The sequence below is a fragment of the Eimeria tenella genome, genomic scaffold (genome assembly GCF_000499545.2).
Source record: "Eimeria tenella Houghton genomic scaffold, Eth_scaff2, whole genome shotgun sequence".
In the NCBI taxonomy this organism is placed as follows: Eukaryota; Apicomplexa; class Conoidasida; order Eucoccidiorida; family Eimeriidae; genus Eimeria; species Eimeria tenella.
Window position 1 is genome coordinate 682,071 of NW_013541843.1, and position 14,904 is coordinate 696,974.

General features: G+C 51.2%; 2 protein-coding genes across 2 annotated transcripts, besides 1 other annotated feature; one reads left to right on the forward strand and one right to left on the reverse strand.

The window, feature by feature from the left end:
• Positions 1-2: 2 nt before the first annotated feature.
• On the forward strand, positions 3-1,456 carry ETH_00029375 (uncharacterized protein; the record flags this gene model as incomplete). Its single annotated transcript, XM_013374312.1, has 2 exons — positions 3-425; positions 578-1,456. 2 exons carry the CDS (start codon positions 3-5, stop codon positions 1,454-1,456), a joined length of 1,302 nt encoding a protein of 433 aa, XP_013229766.1.
• A 2,292-nt stretch (positions 1,457-3,748) lies between these two features.
• Positions 3,749-8,886, reverse strand: ETH_00029380 (voltage gated chloride channel domain-containing protein, putative; the record flags this gene model as incomplete). Its single annotated transcript, XM_013374313.1, has 10 exons — positions 3,749-3,848; positions 3,963-4,652; positions 4,840-4,946; positions 5,129-5,455; positions 5,825-6,072; positions 6,282-6,505; positions 6,643-6,874; positions 7,013-7,465; positions 7,915-8,105; positions 8,288-8,886. 10 exons carry the CDS (start codon positions 8,884-8,886, stop codon positions 3,749-3,751), a joined length of 3,171 nt encoding a protein of 1,056 aa, XP_013229767.1.
• Positions 8,887-13,130: 4,244 nt separating this feature from the next.
• Positions 13,131-14,904: part of a repeat region that runs on past the window's edge.

Sequence of the window (14,904 nt, forward strand, 5' to 3'; positions counted from 1 at the left end):
ACATGCATACAGCTCTTTATAGAGAGCGGAGAAATACAGTTGCAGTTGTGCGGGACATTTTTAAGAAGCACTGCGAGTCATTATTGAAGTTATCAAACAAAGAAACGTTCCGACCTGAGTGCGGCACAATATGGTGGCAGCACTGTTTCGCCGGTCTCCCATGCAGTGTTGAGCAGTTGTTAAAGCAGCGACAACAGCTGCTACTGCAAAGGGAAGCAGCACGTTCGGCTGCCGCAGCAGCAGCAAGTTCTGTGGCAAACATGGCGGATGCGGTGCATCAGGCAGCTAGGGCTGCTACTAACGCTGCAATCACTGCTGCAGGCACTGCTACATCGAGTTCTACAGAAGACGCAAGAGATGAACATGCTGAGGAAGAGCAGCCTTTTCCTAATGGGGATAAACGGCAGCGGTTTTTTAATTGCCTGGTGGGCGTTCGTGGCTGACAGTCGGCATTACAAGCAAAGAAACCTGTTCAAATTCCCTTTGACAACACTCAACTGTTTGCCGTCCGTCTCAGTGCCTAACATCACTGCTATTCTCTAGATGATTTCGTGCTGTGACTTTGTACTTGCCACAGGTCGAAGGGGAAGTGGCACTGCATGGCCTGGAGTCCCTCACGGCCCCGGATTTTTTGGGTCAGATTCTGCGGATACTTGTGGCTTCGTTAGCTGAACGATGCCGACTTGCTTGCGCGTGCGTTTTAGTCAGCAGCAGATCTCACGAAAGCAAACGCTGTAGATTCACTCCAGGGGTGGTTGCGGCGTGTTCTGGGCATTCGGGCACCTACAGCAATGACCGCTGTAAGGGGCGATTTTTCCCTTGCCACATTCCTGCTATGCAGGCTGCGGCAGACGAACTCCAGCGGCATGCAGTTGCGCATGCAGTAACAACAGCTGCTGCTCGTTCCAGTGACGTGGCGTGGGTGCCACCCCTTGCGCTTCTTGCTGCTTGCATGCGGTGTGAGTGCATGCTTTCTGCTGGCGCGGGGCTTTGCAGAGTGCTTGGTACAGATCCTGCCGCTCTAGCAGTGGTAAATCGGGCATTGCAGTTGCTGCTACACCGTTTGCAGCAACAGAGAAACGCTGCAGAAACAGAGGGGAACACCTGTACAAAAGAAGCAGACGAAGACAGCCAGAAGGGAGGAAAGGTGCTGGAAGCAGAATGCGACATACTAGTCCCAGTACTGTCCTGCAGTGAGAAACGTGCACTGCAGCGAGTCCTTCACCGTTCCAGTGGCACTGCGGAGACTTCTCTAGATGCATCATCACGATCCGGTGTTCCTCCTAGGGATTGTGTTCTCCCATGGCCGCCGTTTGCGGAAGAATACGTATTTTTGTTGCTGCCATGTGTATCTGATGGAGTGCAGCAGAAGCAGCAGCAGAAATGGCGGTTTTACTGTAGGGAGCAGCATGGCGACAGAGCCTTTGCAGTAGCCCAAGAGCGATGCTTTCAGTAGTGATTCTTTGCTTAACTGAAAGCTGGAAAATGCACCAAAGCAGTGCGTTACTTGGCCAACAGATTTTTAAGGAGCTGCTTAGGCGACGCGTAAAGCGCAGGACACAATGAAATTGCGCATTTCCATCTTTACTCCAGTAGAAGCAGCACGATATGGCAATCCATAGTGTTATTCACTATGTGCTATTGTTAAGCTAACAGTCCTATTCCCAGCAGCTCCTGCCATGTTGGCCAAGAGTACACGAGGGAGAATTGGGAGTTACTTGCCGCGAATTGTTTCAAGGAGAACCCTCCGACTGCACGCCAGTAGAAAAAGTGAGCGCATGCCGAACAGAATGCGGTTGAAGCCCACCCAATGCATGCTCATCGCCTCCTTGAGTGGACCGCTTAGCTCAACTTGTTGGTTCAGTCCTGAACGGTTGCAGGTTCCGCTAGTTCTGTCGACCTGCTGACACTGTGGAAAATATCGTAATTATCAGTTTCACAAAAAATTTGTCGGTTTCTGCTCAGCTACCTCAGCGGAGTGCTTAGAATTTGGGACTCGGAGGAGTGAAGTGCACCCAGGAGAATGCAGATAGGTAGCATATCTTTCGGGCTTGCTTCAGCAGAAAAAGCTCGAACGTCCGCTGTGGAATCTGTTGAGTTGGGCGTGTACGTGAGTTATGCCTGTATCTTTCGGAGCATGGGGTCTCGCCTGCTTGCACGTGGCTCTCAGATCGTGGATCAACCTCCTACCGGCGTCCGCTGGCATGTCATGGATTAGCGAGAGAGCCCTGGAGAGCACTGTTCCCGTTGATGCTCAGTTACCAACAGGTTGATGTGGATTTAGGTTGAGGGTAGAAGTCACGCACAGTGCGCACGCTGTCATTTGTCCCGCTGTAGACCCAGCAAGTGCATTCCTTTGGACCCTACATATATACGTTTCCTGCGTACTCTGGTGGAAATTGAAAGTTAACTGTCATTTCTACATCAATGGCCTGTGTAGGGCAGAACATACCTTGTATTCTTAAGATGTTGAGAAATGCATAGATAAACCACATTGCGCCAAATTGTAAGGGGCCCAACGTCACACCTCCGAAGCATTTGACGTTATTTAGATTATTGTAGTGTGCTGACTTCACGGCGCAAAGGGGCAGCACAGTTTGGGTTGAAGGATAGTCTAGACGGCTTGGGCATCTACCTATCAAGCTACTGGCCCTGTTTCAGTACGTTTCGCTAGAGAAAAAGAAACAAAACCTCCTATTGTTGCCTTGGTTCAGGAAGACCGTGCATTGATTATGCATTAAATGTTTCCTGAGCTGTTGCATCTCACTCGTTGCACACATATTCGGAAAAAGTATCACCCCTCCCAGCAAGCCGTACAGTGCGGGCTGCTCGAAGACTCTCGGAACAATGGACCTCTATTGGACTCCGCCGGCATTTTCCCTATGTGGACCTCGACAGTTGGCGCACCCTGTCATATAAATAGTTCAAGGTACTGCTTCGATAGGCGAAGCAGAACCTTGAACTATTTATATGACAGGATGCAGGGGAATTGACAGTTTTCGGATATTCGGTACTAATGCCCGGCATTTGTGCGTGGGCTATTTCCCTGCACCGGTCTCGGTGAAGCGCGTGGTCCAAGCCGTTGCTTCTTCTTTTCTGACCACTATGCGTCAACTTAAGCCTAGTCTATTCTCGGGATTCTGCTACGTGTGCAACGACATTCACTTCACGCCACCACGTCCAGAGTGTGACGACGCCCACGCCCTATGAATTCTGTGCGTGGCCATGTAGTCACTTGTCTCGGCTAGACGCTTATCTCGGCTATTGCAACGGACTGTGACTTGCAGTTTGCGTTTAGTTCTAAGTTAAGGCTAGAAATATGTGAAGAAGTGCTTTACGTAGGCGCTGTACCAGAAAGTAGCGCATTTGCCTCTACACAGTCACAGTTAACGCATTAATTCTACCTCTCCACGCTAGGCCAAATACACGAAAAAAAAACGGAGCGGCGGTACTATTTACATAAACAGCAAAATGCTATTTACGCATGCTGCTTCTCATGTTTCTGCATACATAAATTAAAAGCGTGCACCTCATTACGCGTGCAACGGAACTGCACGAAAAATGACTTCCTATAATAAGAATACATCCAAAGGCAGGTCAGCGAATGCCTCTTCCGCTCATAAACCCTCATGGCAATTCCCCCTTTCGCTTAGCGTTGAAAGCTTCTAACTCGCCTAAAAATCTTCAATCCGAAGTGAGAGCACGCGCATAGGCAAGAATTTCGTCACTATGAGTAGAAGCTTAATTGTCAACAGCAATCATCTAGTTGCGGGGTTCTCATTGCGGTGAGAAAGCTCTTCTTGCCGATCAGCCCTTCCAACACACCGCAGCGCGATAGCAAACAAACCCTGAACAAGCCGATAAAGCGCAGCACAGCAGAACCCGTGAGCTGTGCACAAACCGACGAGCGGAAAAGCAGAAAACAATCATCATCAGTAAAAGAAACAGCTTCTAGGGCTCACTCGCAATGAAGTAACCCGAACAATCTATAGACTTGCAGAAGGGGAGTGTGAGGAGGAAGCTGAAGCACTTCCTCATCCACCAGCACAGAGATGTCAACGCACACCTGAAAACCAGAAGCGGTGCTCTGCCCCGCTGCTATTGCTACTGAGTCTATAGTTTTGTCTGCTTCCGTTGCTGTAGTTACCAATTCGGATGGGTGTGAGACACAAGCCAACTGTTGCATTTCCATTTCTACCCCTGCATACTTGCTGCTGCTGCTGCCCACTGCTGCTACTCCCGCTGCCTCTGACGTTGGCGTGTCCTGTACATCTGCAGCTTGCTCGGCGGTTGCTGCTGCTGCTGTTGCGAGAATTCGCAGATGGCCATCTGCTTCTAAACGTAGTAGCGGGATGGACTGAAGAAGAGTCCCATCTTCACTTAGGAAAAGGAGACAGGCACAGGACCTCAAGGCCTTCTCCTGCTGCTCCTGTTGTTGCTTTCGTTGTTGTTGGTGTGGGGGTACGTTGCCTGCGTTGGCTGATGCCATCGAACGGAAGGCATAAAGAGAAACCAATGTATGCGCGTGGACCAGAGGGTGCTTCAGCTGCAACAGATGCTGCAGCAGCAAACGCAGCTGCCACGCGTGCAGATAACCGCAGAGGCGCTTGTTGCTTCGTGACAAAACCACAGGAAGTCCGTGGAAGGAGCAGCTGCAGTGAATCAGACACAACCATGCAAGCCTGGCACTGCAGTCACCGCTACAAACAATGATATCCCTAGCCAGTGCGGGGACGTGGTTGCTGCTGGTATGACCGAAACTCAGATTCCGTAACCTTATGGCTGTTACGCTTCCCACGACCTTGCGATGTAGGACTCGAGACGTGTGCTTTGCAGTACTTGTCGGCCAGAGCTTTGAGCCCTGCTAGTGTGGGAGTTTCTTCCACTGATAGCATCTGCAGTTCCCTTGTCATCGCCTCAGCAGCAGTCAGGCCGTCAAAGCAAACCTGCATGTCAGGCATACGTCAAACGCAAAAAGTGGGAAGCGTCTCTATAGTTAGCATCCGGTACCAGCAGTATTAGTATCATTTTTGCAAGAGGTAACATTCACAACGTGAGCGCCCTGGTGGTAGCAGGAATACATGAACAACGGCCAAGAAATGCAAATGGCACTGTTCCTGTAGCTTACTTGAGTCTCATGGAAGAAGTAGGGTTGCCTTTTAAATCGAATTAGGGCAGCGTAAAATCCCCCTTGTTGTGTCCTGGCACTGAGGAGTTTCGCGATGGCAAGAGAAAGCAGAAAGGGGAGAGCCAGAGCAGCTGAGGTCTTGGTGACTTCTATAAGAATTACAATCAAGGCTATGTTGGTTTGCGTTACTCCTCCCAAAAAGGAGACAGCCCCGACTAAAGCATATGCTCCAGGACTTGCAAAAGTTTCGGAAAGAGATGACGTGCGAAAGAGAGGGCGCAAACGCAGCATCAGCAAACCCATCAGCCGACCGTATGACGCCCCTATCTGGATACACACAATTGCATCTTCACTGAAAGTAAACTACTTTGGCGGTCCACAAGCGCCACCATCATTTCAGCACAATGGACCAAAAAATGTGTGCAGCGAAAGGTAGGTAGATTAAAGATAAATAGACAGAACCAATCGGATCAACGCCGCAACAAGCAGAAACACAGGGAGACGCCTGGTGACAAAATCGAAACAAGAGAGGAGTTGACTCGAAATGATGACAAAATCGCAACGAGAGGAGTTGGCTCAAAATGCATGGCATCTATCCCAACGTTTGCCTGCACCTACAATCGCCTTCCAAAGCCCTCAACTTCACCTGGCAAACCACAGGCGCATGGCATATAGTCCCTGTGAATTTCGGCTGACCGTCAGAGCTGGAACGAAGATGCCGGCTGGCACCATAAGGCCGAAGGAAAACACCGTCAACACTGTTTTGAAAAACAAGACGCAGCAGAGCTCTAGTGCGAGGGCTCCATCCACTCGATATGCGTCAGACAGGGCGGGACCCTGACCGTTACTGCCATCGCTGTTGCTGCTGCTACTTGCAGTGCCTCGGACACACATGTCCAAGGGATCGGCAGATGCGTCCGCACTGCACCGCGAAAATAAATTTTCTGAAAAACAAGTTCAAATCCAAATTTTAAACAGTTACATATCACAACCTCTTAATGCCCCAGACCCTAAAAGCACTACAGTATGAAGCCAATGAAAAGCAAACCTTAAGTAGCGGGCTTGCCATGAGTCCCTACTCCGAAGCGTGTGTGTGCCAGTTCACTTTCCCATGCCCCCCATCAAGAACTAGGGGTACTCAGCTGCTGCCTACCCAAAAGGACCGCTGAGGTGTGCTTCATCATTGGGAGTGAGTAGTTGGTGACCGCCGAGATAGCCGCGACAATCGCAGCCTCTTTGATTGGGCTGCATGTACTTTGCAGCAGCACCTTGTGAATGCGCAACCATTTCATGCAGAGCCTCACAAACACTGGGCCCAGTAATCCCCCCAAAACCCCCAAACAGGCGAAGGGAACCAGCTCCCAAAATCCGTACGTGCTGCGGCAGGCCACAGAATAGTCAGAGTGAAGTGATTAGTCTTCATTGACAGCCTCAATCAGTGCATATATAGAGCCTAGTGTTGATACCGCTAATCTAAGCCTGACCACCAAACTACTGCTAGTTGTACTGCTTACAAGGTGTATCTCGTGGACTGAAACAGTGTGGTGGCAGCCATAGGATCAAGGCTTCCAAAGGCATGCATTGTAATCGCAGCAGCGACGCAACAACAGCAGCAAATCCAAAGCGTCCTCTGGGCTCCAGATGATTCTTTACTTGGTCTGAGCCCAACCGCTCCAAGGCCGCCCCCCATTTCTTCAAAAGCAAACAAGAGTCCCCCAATGGGTGCAGAAAATGCGCAACCAACTCCTGTGAACAACCCTCAAACTTGGTACTCGAGACATTTAACCCTCTGGAAAATATTCTCAGACCGTAACTGGAGGGAGCTAGGCGTCAATACGGTTCAATGTAACAGCAGTGAAACCCGTGAAAGGTTCATGCTCTTACCCGCTGCACATGCTGCAAGAAGAATTGCATTGAGGGGCTCGTCGGGATCCCGATTTTTAAGGGGGAAACCTGTTGCTGTCGTAGAACTCGCAGGCAGACTACACAGTTTGATAATTTCTGTATTTTCTTCTTCGGCGGCTGTGGTTGGATTTGACGCCGCGACGTGGCCAGCCCGGAGTGCTGATACACGCCAACATAGTGAACCACAGATGCCTGCAACGCGAGATCTAAGCTGCCGGTACACCCGAGGAACCGCCACTGTAGCGCGCCGACAGGTCTTGAGGAGCAGGAATCCCAAACAGCAGGCAATATGAACCATGGGCCCTTCTTTGCCTAAGGAGAGGCCGCTGCCCACTGCTAGAGATAGGGTAAGAAGTTTCACCGCCAACACCCGAGGAGAAAGAAAGCTGCTGTCTCTAAACCCGCTCATAAATACCTTCGCGTCGGCTATGCCTTAAGCGCAAGCATGACACAATAACGGCACTTGAATAACCAGGAGTGACAAGACACTAGAGAATGATACAGCAGTACGAAGGCATGAAGACACAAGGAAAAGCAGAAAAGTAAATGAAGAAGGAAGGTGTGAATATCCCGCACAAAATAATATTGAAAAGATGTAGAGATGTGGGAGGACGTAGCCGCGACGAAAGGTGTAAATCCCGCGAGTGCATGTATAGAAAGAGCAAGCAGAAGAAAACAGAAAAAAGGTTAACGATTTGCAAAGCAAGGACAAATGGCCGTCCCCAAAACAATTACAAACAGGTATGATTTCTGCTAGCAAAAGGGGTAACAGAAGTACCAAGCAAGCCACGGAAGGTGTCAATCGACCGCACTCTTCCGTTGCTTCCCACATATCCTACATCCTAAACCTCTTCCGTTTACCGCCACACCCCACCCCTCACCCGATCCTGCAGCTTGCGGTGCGAAGGCAGTTACCGCAGCAGCAGCAGCAGTAGCAGAGCCGACTGAGACGAGAAAGAAGCCAAAGAAGTCCACGAAGTCTCCTGTGAGACCCTCAGCCCCAATGAGTGAATTCCACGAACGCCAGGGCCCCACGCCGGCAAAACCCTTCGGCACGCCTGCAAGGCATCCACTTGAAAACAGGAGTCGCAGCAGAAGCTGCGACAGTAGCGTGATATCACTAGCTCGTGAGGTGTTACTGCATTTGATTGCAGCCCTCCAAATGCAGAAAAGGGAGTTGTAGCTACACACAAGTTGCCAAGGCCCTGGATTCCCAATGTAAGGTTCACGGCTACGAGCTGTCCTCGTTCTTACTCATGAGCCTTCAGAAGTGAATCATGGCAGAAGCCAGTTCGGAAGTCTGCAATAACCTCCGAGCTCAGTTGTATGTACACCGCAGCTGCAGCTGTTGCTATGCCCGTAGCTGCTGAAAGAATCCAAATTTTTAGTTTTGCCGCCTGTGCTGCTGCGAGCTGTAGTAGCTGCAGCAGAAGCAGCAGGTGCTGCAGCAGCTGCTGCAGCAGAAAGCCAGGAGCAGCCGCAAGGCACCTCAGTAGCAGCCGCAGCTGCTGCCCAATATCGCTCTGCTGCTGCTGCCAGTTGCTTCTCCTGAAAAATAATAACTCCCAGAGAGGACCCTCTCCATGTTGCTGCCGTTGTTCTTGCTCTTGAAGGGCCTGTCGCTGCTGTTGTAGCTCTACTGAGCTCCCCACTTCCACCTTGTCAGTTTGCGCCGTATGGAATGGCAGCAGCAATCGCTCGCTTTGCTGCTGCTTTTCCTTCTGCTCCTGAAGCAGCCCGCACCCTTCACTTAGTTCCTGATTTTCTCCTTGTTGCTGCTCCTGTCTCTCTGTGACAAATGATGGCTGTTGCAGAAAATCCGCATCTAGAGTCCACTGCGACGATGCCTTCATCTCTGCTTCCGCTGTTGGCAGCTTTGCTAACGCAGCATTTCTTTGCTTGAGCGCAAAGTCCCTTTGCTACAGCAAGTTAATTCGGCTGCCGGTCATACTATCCTTGCTGATGTTGCTGCTTCCGCGGCTTGTGCCGCAGGAAGCGCTGGTGGCAGCTACTCACAAGGCGAAAGGTAGAGCCCTACGTGCTTTAATGGAGCAAACCCATCCAGGTGGACGACACCTGCCGCCGTATTTGCTGCTTCTCCTGTCGCCGTTCACTGGTGGAGCACGGAGACGTAAATGCTGAATTTACCGCCAGCAGCTGCCGCTGCTGATGTGGCTATCCTGTCCTCGCAGTATCTTGCCTTAGTGCTTTATCAAATGTCCCCAACTGCTGTAGATGTTGCGGCTACCGCGACTGTCGGCCCTCGTTCCCAGTGTCGTCCCTGTCCTAGGTAGTGTTACGCCTTAATTTCCTTGTATTTATTTGGGAATATCTTCTAGTACGCACGATAAAATCTTAAACCTTCGGTTTACTGTTACGGCTGCTGCGACAGGAGCATGAGGAAGAGCTGCCAAGGCAGCAGCAACTGTTGGTATTGCGTTGTTAAGCTGCTCGGTACTATGATTTACAGCTAGCAACCCCCCGTCCATTTCATCTTTGATTGATTATTCAGCAAACACTATATTTTAATGGCGAAATATCAGCGCTTGCTCCCCGGAAGACTTGCGGGGTCTTGACTCTACGACAGTCATCGTTCTCTGGACAGCTTGTCTCCCCAGAGTTGCAAAACTAGCATGACTGTTTTCCCGTGACTAACCACATATTCATCTCAGCATTCAGAAGCTTTTCTTGGTATTTGTCGAATGCTCTTCTCTGCAGGCAATTACAAAGAAGCTACCTGACTCGCAGTTCCCCTACAGGTATCTTCCTGACCTCAGTTATGCGGAGGTTGCATCCTCCAGAGCACAATCAATTTGTCTTGAAGGTGCATCTAAATATGATTTTTTGGTAGGCTTACAAAGCTTAAATTTCAGTTGGGCAGGACGGTCCGCTCAAGCTTGGAGAAGAATGGAATCCTGCCATACTGAAACCTGCAAATATTACTACATGCAGCACAATATCTGCAAATTCAGTAACGATACTTCTATTTCGCTATGGGTTTAGCCTTACCAGTTTTTAAACCTGTAACTTTGTGCCTGTTGCTCGTGTCATGTGCTACCGGACAACCACCAGCTCAGTAGCTTATTGTACGAAGGTCTGGAGCAAGCGTTAATCGAGTTAGAAGGATACTGGTGACTTTTAGAACAATCAGAAGAGAATACTGTTGTGTTTTGGGATGTAGCTAATGGTTTCGGCCAACCAACTACGCAAGATGAAGTACAGCGTTGAGCTTCAGAGGAAATTTCTGGTAACTAGGCGTACGGATTTCAGCTTCCTGCCTTGAAATCGCCACACAGATGTCGCCTATTATGCCGTGCCTCTTCAGAGTAACGCTTTTTAGAATCTTTCAAAAATGTATGGTGCTGGCGTCTATGCAACTGCTCTTCGGATTCCTATAAGCAATTACACTTGGCATGAGACGAGCTCCAAAGTAATTTAGTGCAGCTTATTCGGAAAAGCGTGCACGCTAGGGCCACAACCAGGCTCATCAGAGACACAAATACGGGGTGCGTGCCACCCTTATTGTAGTTGCTTATTGTAGTAGCTCTCTGAGGGTATTCAGGAGCTTCGCCACGCCCCAATACATCGACCAGCGCATCATCTCTTTGAAATGCTGCCGGGTCTCTCAATACATAGAATGATCAACGCGGCTCACCAGATCTGCAGTCAGGGCGATCGCACCATCTGTTAAGCTCGTGTTTAGGGGCGACCTCTCCTCTTTTCCGCGTGCAGGCTGAACTACTATCCTGTGCATCAACCCTAGCTGATCACCTATTCTGCAGGGCGGCATATGCATTTTATGCAATTGCTCAGTGCTAGTACTGCCCTCGTCGAAATTCAAGGGCCACCACTGCCATCAAAACCTACCCTCAACAAAAAACCTCCCCGGCAGGTGACAGGTTCATGCTCAATCGACTGGTGAACTGCGACATGCAGCACTTTACCACAGAAATTGCCTGGCAAGACACAGGCGTGGACTTGAGCGACTATATTAAAAAAAAGCAATACGCGCTCCTACGCCTCTGTAGTCTCGGCTTTGGGGCCCCTATTTGACAGATTGCAGCCAACGGGTGGCAGAAAAACCGCCAGAGAGATTCAACTGGCTTCGCGAAGATACTTGCGAAAGGGGAAGGTATTACTACAGTGGAGACCGTGGAGAACTACGTAGCTTATCTAACGCTCAACCTTTGCAGGGTCCTGAAGAAAGGGGACACCGTCAAAGTAGAGGACTGAAGGAAATCGCGGGTGAAATTTATAGCAGTTCAAGGCCCATGGAGAGCAGCAGAAGAATCGTGGTGGAACTGGCAGGGTAACTGAGACCTCTGCCCTCATGATGGACCCGCAAGCGTCAACCAACACTAGACAAGCGAAGGTAACAACGGAAGTCGCCTTGCAACTGGTAGCAGGGCAAGCACGGTGTGCTTCAAGTGCAACGATGTGAACAGCCTTTCCCCAAGTATGGCGCTTGGGGAAAGACTGGCCCTCACAAGAACTGAAGGTCCGCAGATTGGGCGAAACGGTCAAGAGGAGCGAGGGTAAAGGCCACTGTGTAGTGCACAGGCACTACAATAGGGCTCGCTGGTGACCTATAGAAGACAGCTAGCTAGCGACCTACAAGGGGTCGCAACACTGGAGGAGGACAGGACCCTCTTACTAGGATCAAAGTAAGGCAATTTGTCTGAGAATTAACATGCATACGCTAGCGGTGCCTGAAAATGCGTCGAGACGGGGGCTGGCGATAGCGCCGGCACCAGTGCAGGCCTCCTCCCCAGAGGGCCTAGGAGGCGAGCACCCCGAGTGGGGCGAACTGAAAGACAACAGATTTTAGAAACTTAAGAATAACTGTATTTCGATATATATAAGCTACTGTTTCAAGGGAATGGGTCAACGTTAGGTGCCGATCATAGGCCCTTCTCGAGGGGCAGGTAGCAGCGTAGTCGCAGAAGTAGGCGCTGTGCACTACATTTGGGGGCTGTTCCGGGATTGAAATCTTTGTTCTTTCCGGATTTGGGAGTAGAAATACTATGTTTTAATAGCTCACGCCTAGAATTCTTCGCTCGGTAAGTGATGCATCTCCGCGACGGACGCGTTATCGGCCCCATACCGCAGGAGACTTCTACAATGTCAGTCAACAAAATGCCCAGCGGGACGCCAGCCCATCATCTCCATGCGACTCCGAAGCCCACCGTGGCAGAGCGGCCGCATGGGCATAAGGAGGCGCCCCTGCACGTGATACGTATGACCAATGTTATGTCAGGGGACAGTCCCTTCGTCACGTGGGACCGATTCCAGTCCGCTATGAGTGTGATAAGAACTGTTATAGGGGGGACCGTGGGATCCGGCGCAACGATTCCCATACTACCTGTAGACGGCAGCACTATGCAGGCCTTTCTGCTGCCCATCGAGCGCCGGTACACCCAGATGGGATTGGAACCGCGCGAGTGAGGAAACGCACTTATAGACCACCTTGTGGGCCCGGCTCTAACGTATTGGATGTATCTACGGAGAACTATCGACCTAAGCGACTGGGCGACAGTACAGCGCAGGCTTTTGGAGCGGTCTGACAAAACAATGTCGCAGAGTCAATTGTTAAAGGAGTTGGATAAAGTATGGTGGAATGGTAACCCGAAGGAGTACACGGACCGGTTTGCGGCTGTAGCGGAGCGTGGTTTGTGTAGTGCTGAGACACTACAATGGGGCTGACTAGTGTCCTAGGGATGATAGCTAGCTAGTGACCTGCAAGGAGCCGCGACACTGGAGGGGGACAGGACCCCCCCCAATACACGAAAAAATAAGAAAACCGTTAGTGAGTTCTAGTGAAAAACGTGAATTGTGGGGAAATCGTGTGGAGACTGGGGCTGGCGATAGCGCCGGCACCAATGCGATCTCCCCCCCTAGGGTCTAGGGGGTAAGCTCCGAGAAGGGACCGAATCGAAGACAGAGAACACACACACTTCTTGAATTGTCGTATTTCGACGGAATAAAGCAGTAGAGACCGAGAAATGGGGCTAACCTAGGTGTAGATTGTAGACCTGTAGAGGGACAGGAAACAGCGTAGTCGGAGCAGTAGGCGCCGCGCACTACATTTGGGGGCTGTTCCGGGATTGAAATCTTTATTCTTTCCGGACTTGGGAGTATAATTATCTTGTTTTAATGCCACGCACCTAGAAATCTTTGCTCGGTAAGGGATGCACCTCCGCAACGGACGCGTCATCGGTCCCACACCACAGGAGACTCCAACAATGTCGGTCAACAAGTTGCCGAGCGGGACACCCGCCCACCACCGCCACGCGACTCCGAAACCCACCGTGGCAGAGCGGTCGCTTGGGCATAAGGAGGCGCCCCCGCAGGAGACAACTTTGCCCAACGTCACGCCAGGGGACAGTCCCATCGTCACCTGGAACCAATTCCAGTCTGCAATGAGTGTAATTAGAACGGTAATAGGGGGAGCCGGAGCATCCGGCGCAACGACTCTTATACTACCTGAAGACGGCAGCACTATGAAGGCCTTTCTGAAGCGCATCGAGCGCCGGTACACCCAAATGGGATTGGAACCGCGCGAGTGGGGAGATGCACTCATAGACCACCTTGTGGGCCCGGCTCTAACTTATTTGATGTATCTACAGGAAACTATCGACCTAAGTGACTGGGCAACAGTACGGCGCAGGCTTTTGGAGCGGTTTGACAGAACAATGTCACAGAGTCAATTGTTAACGGAATTGACAAAGGTACGGTGGAACGGCGACCCAAAGGAATACACCGATAAGTTTGCGGCGGTGGCAGAACGGGGTCTGGGTCTAGCCCCCGACGAAATCGCGGACTACTATTGTGCTGGACTACCGACAGATCTCCATCTCCTAATCACCAATAACGGACACGTGAAATACAAGTCGTGGGAGCAAGCGGCAACCGCCACAGCGCGGATTCACGAGCCCAAGCAGAGTGTGCTGGAACTCCGAGAAAGGATCAACCGCGCCATTAGCGAGGCCGCCCAAGCTAAGGGACTTAGTGGGCGCCAGGAAATTGAAAATCGTTCTGGGGGAACCCACACGAACTGCTTTGAGTGTCAGGACCGCGGACATCCGGCACGTGCCTGCCCTAGCAAAGGGGAACGTACCAGACGTCCGGGGGAAATCTGCAAGAAGTGCGGCGGTGTCGAACACTATGCTCAGGACTGTCCTACGTATGAACGAAGCCGGCCTGAGCAGGTGGACAAGGGCAGTAGAGCTCTCACCCGTCCTAGCACTGAGAAGACGGAACGATTAAACGTGCGGGCCTAGGCGTGGTTGGAGACGAGCGTTCCAGGCCGCGTAGCCATGGCAAGGGGATGATGTGTGCGGCAGCGACAGGCCCTAATGCCATTCCAGTCTCCCTTGAGTGGGGAAACCAACTCCCCAGCACTGCGGAAAGAACTAATACGAGCGATGGGCACGCGGAAGGGACTCAGCCGCTTTCGGAAACGCGGCCGGAGTCTGGGTCAGCGTCGATCCTGAGTGAAGAGACTCCGGAAGCGACGACGGATAGCAGCAGGAAGTCTGCAGAGGCAACAGAAGACGGCTATAGGTTAGACGCGACAGAGATTGTGCCACACTGGTGGAGGGAAACTTGCCCGAAAGAGTTTACGACCAAGGGGAGCATTGTGTTATGTGGGTGCGACGGCGGTACTTCGCGTTGAGCTCGCTGGGAGTCCTTGTGAGGCCGTCTTGGACAGTGGGGCTCCGAAAAGTTTCATTAGTCCTAAAACAGTCGAACGACTGCAGCGGAAAGTGCGGAGACTTCCAAAAGACCATAGGTTCACCGTAGCTACAGGTAAACAACTACGCATTGATCGGGTTTTGACGGGATTAACGATGTGGTGCGGACATGCACGT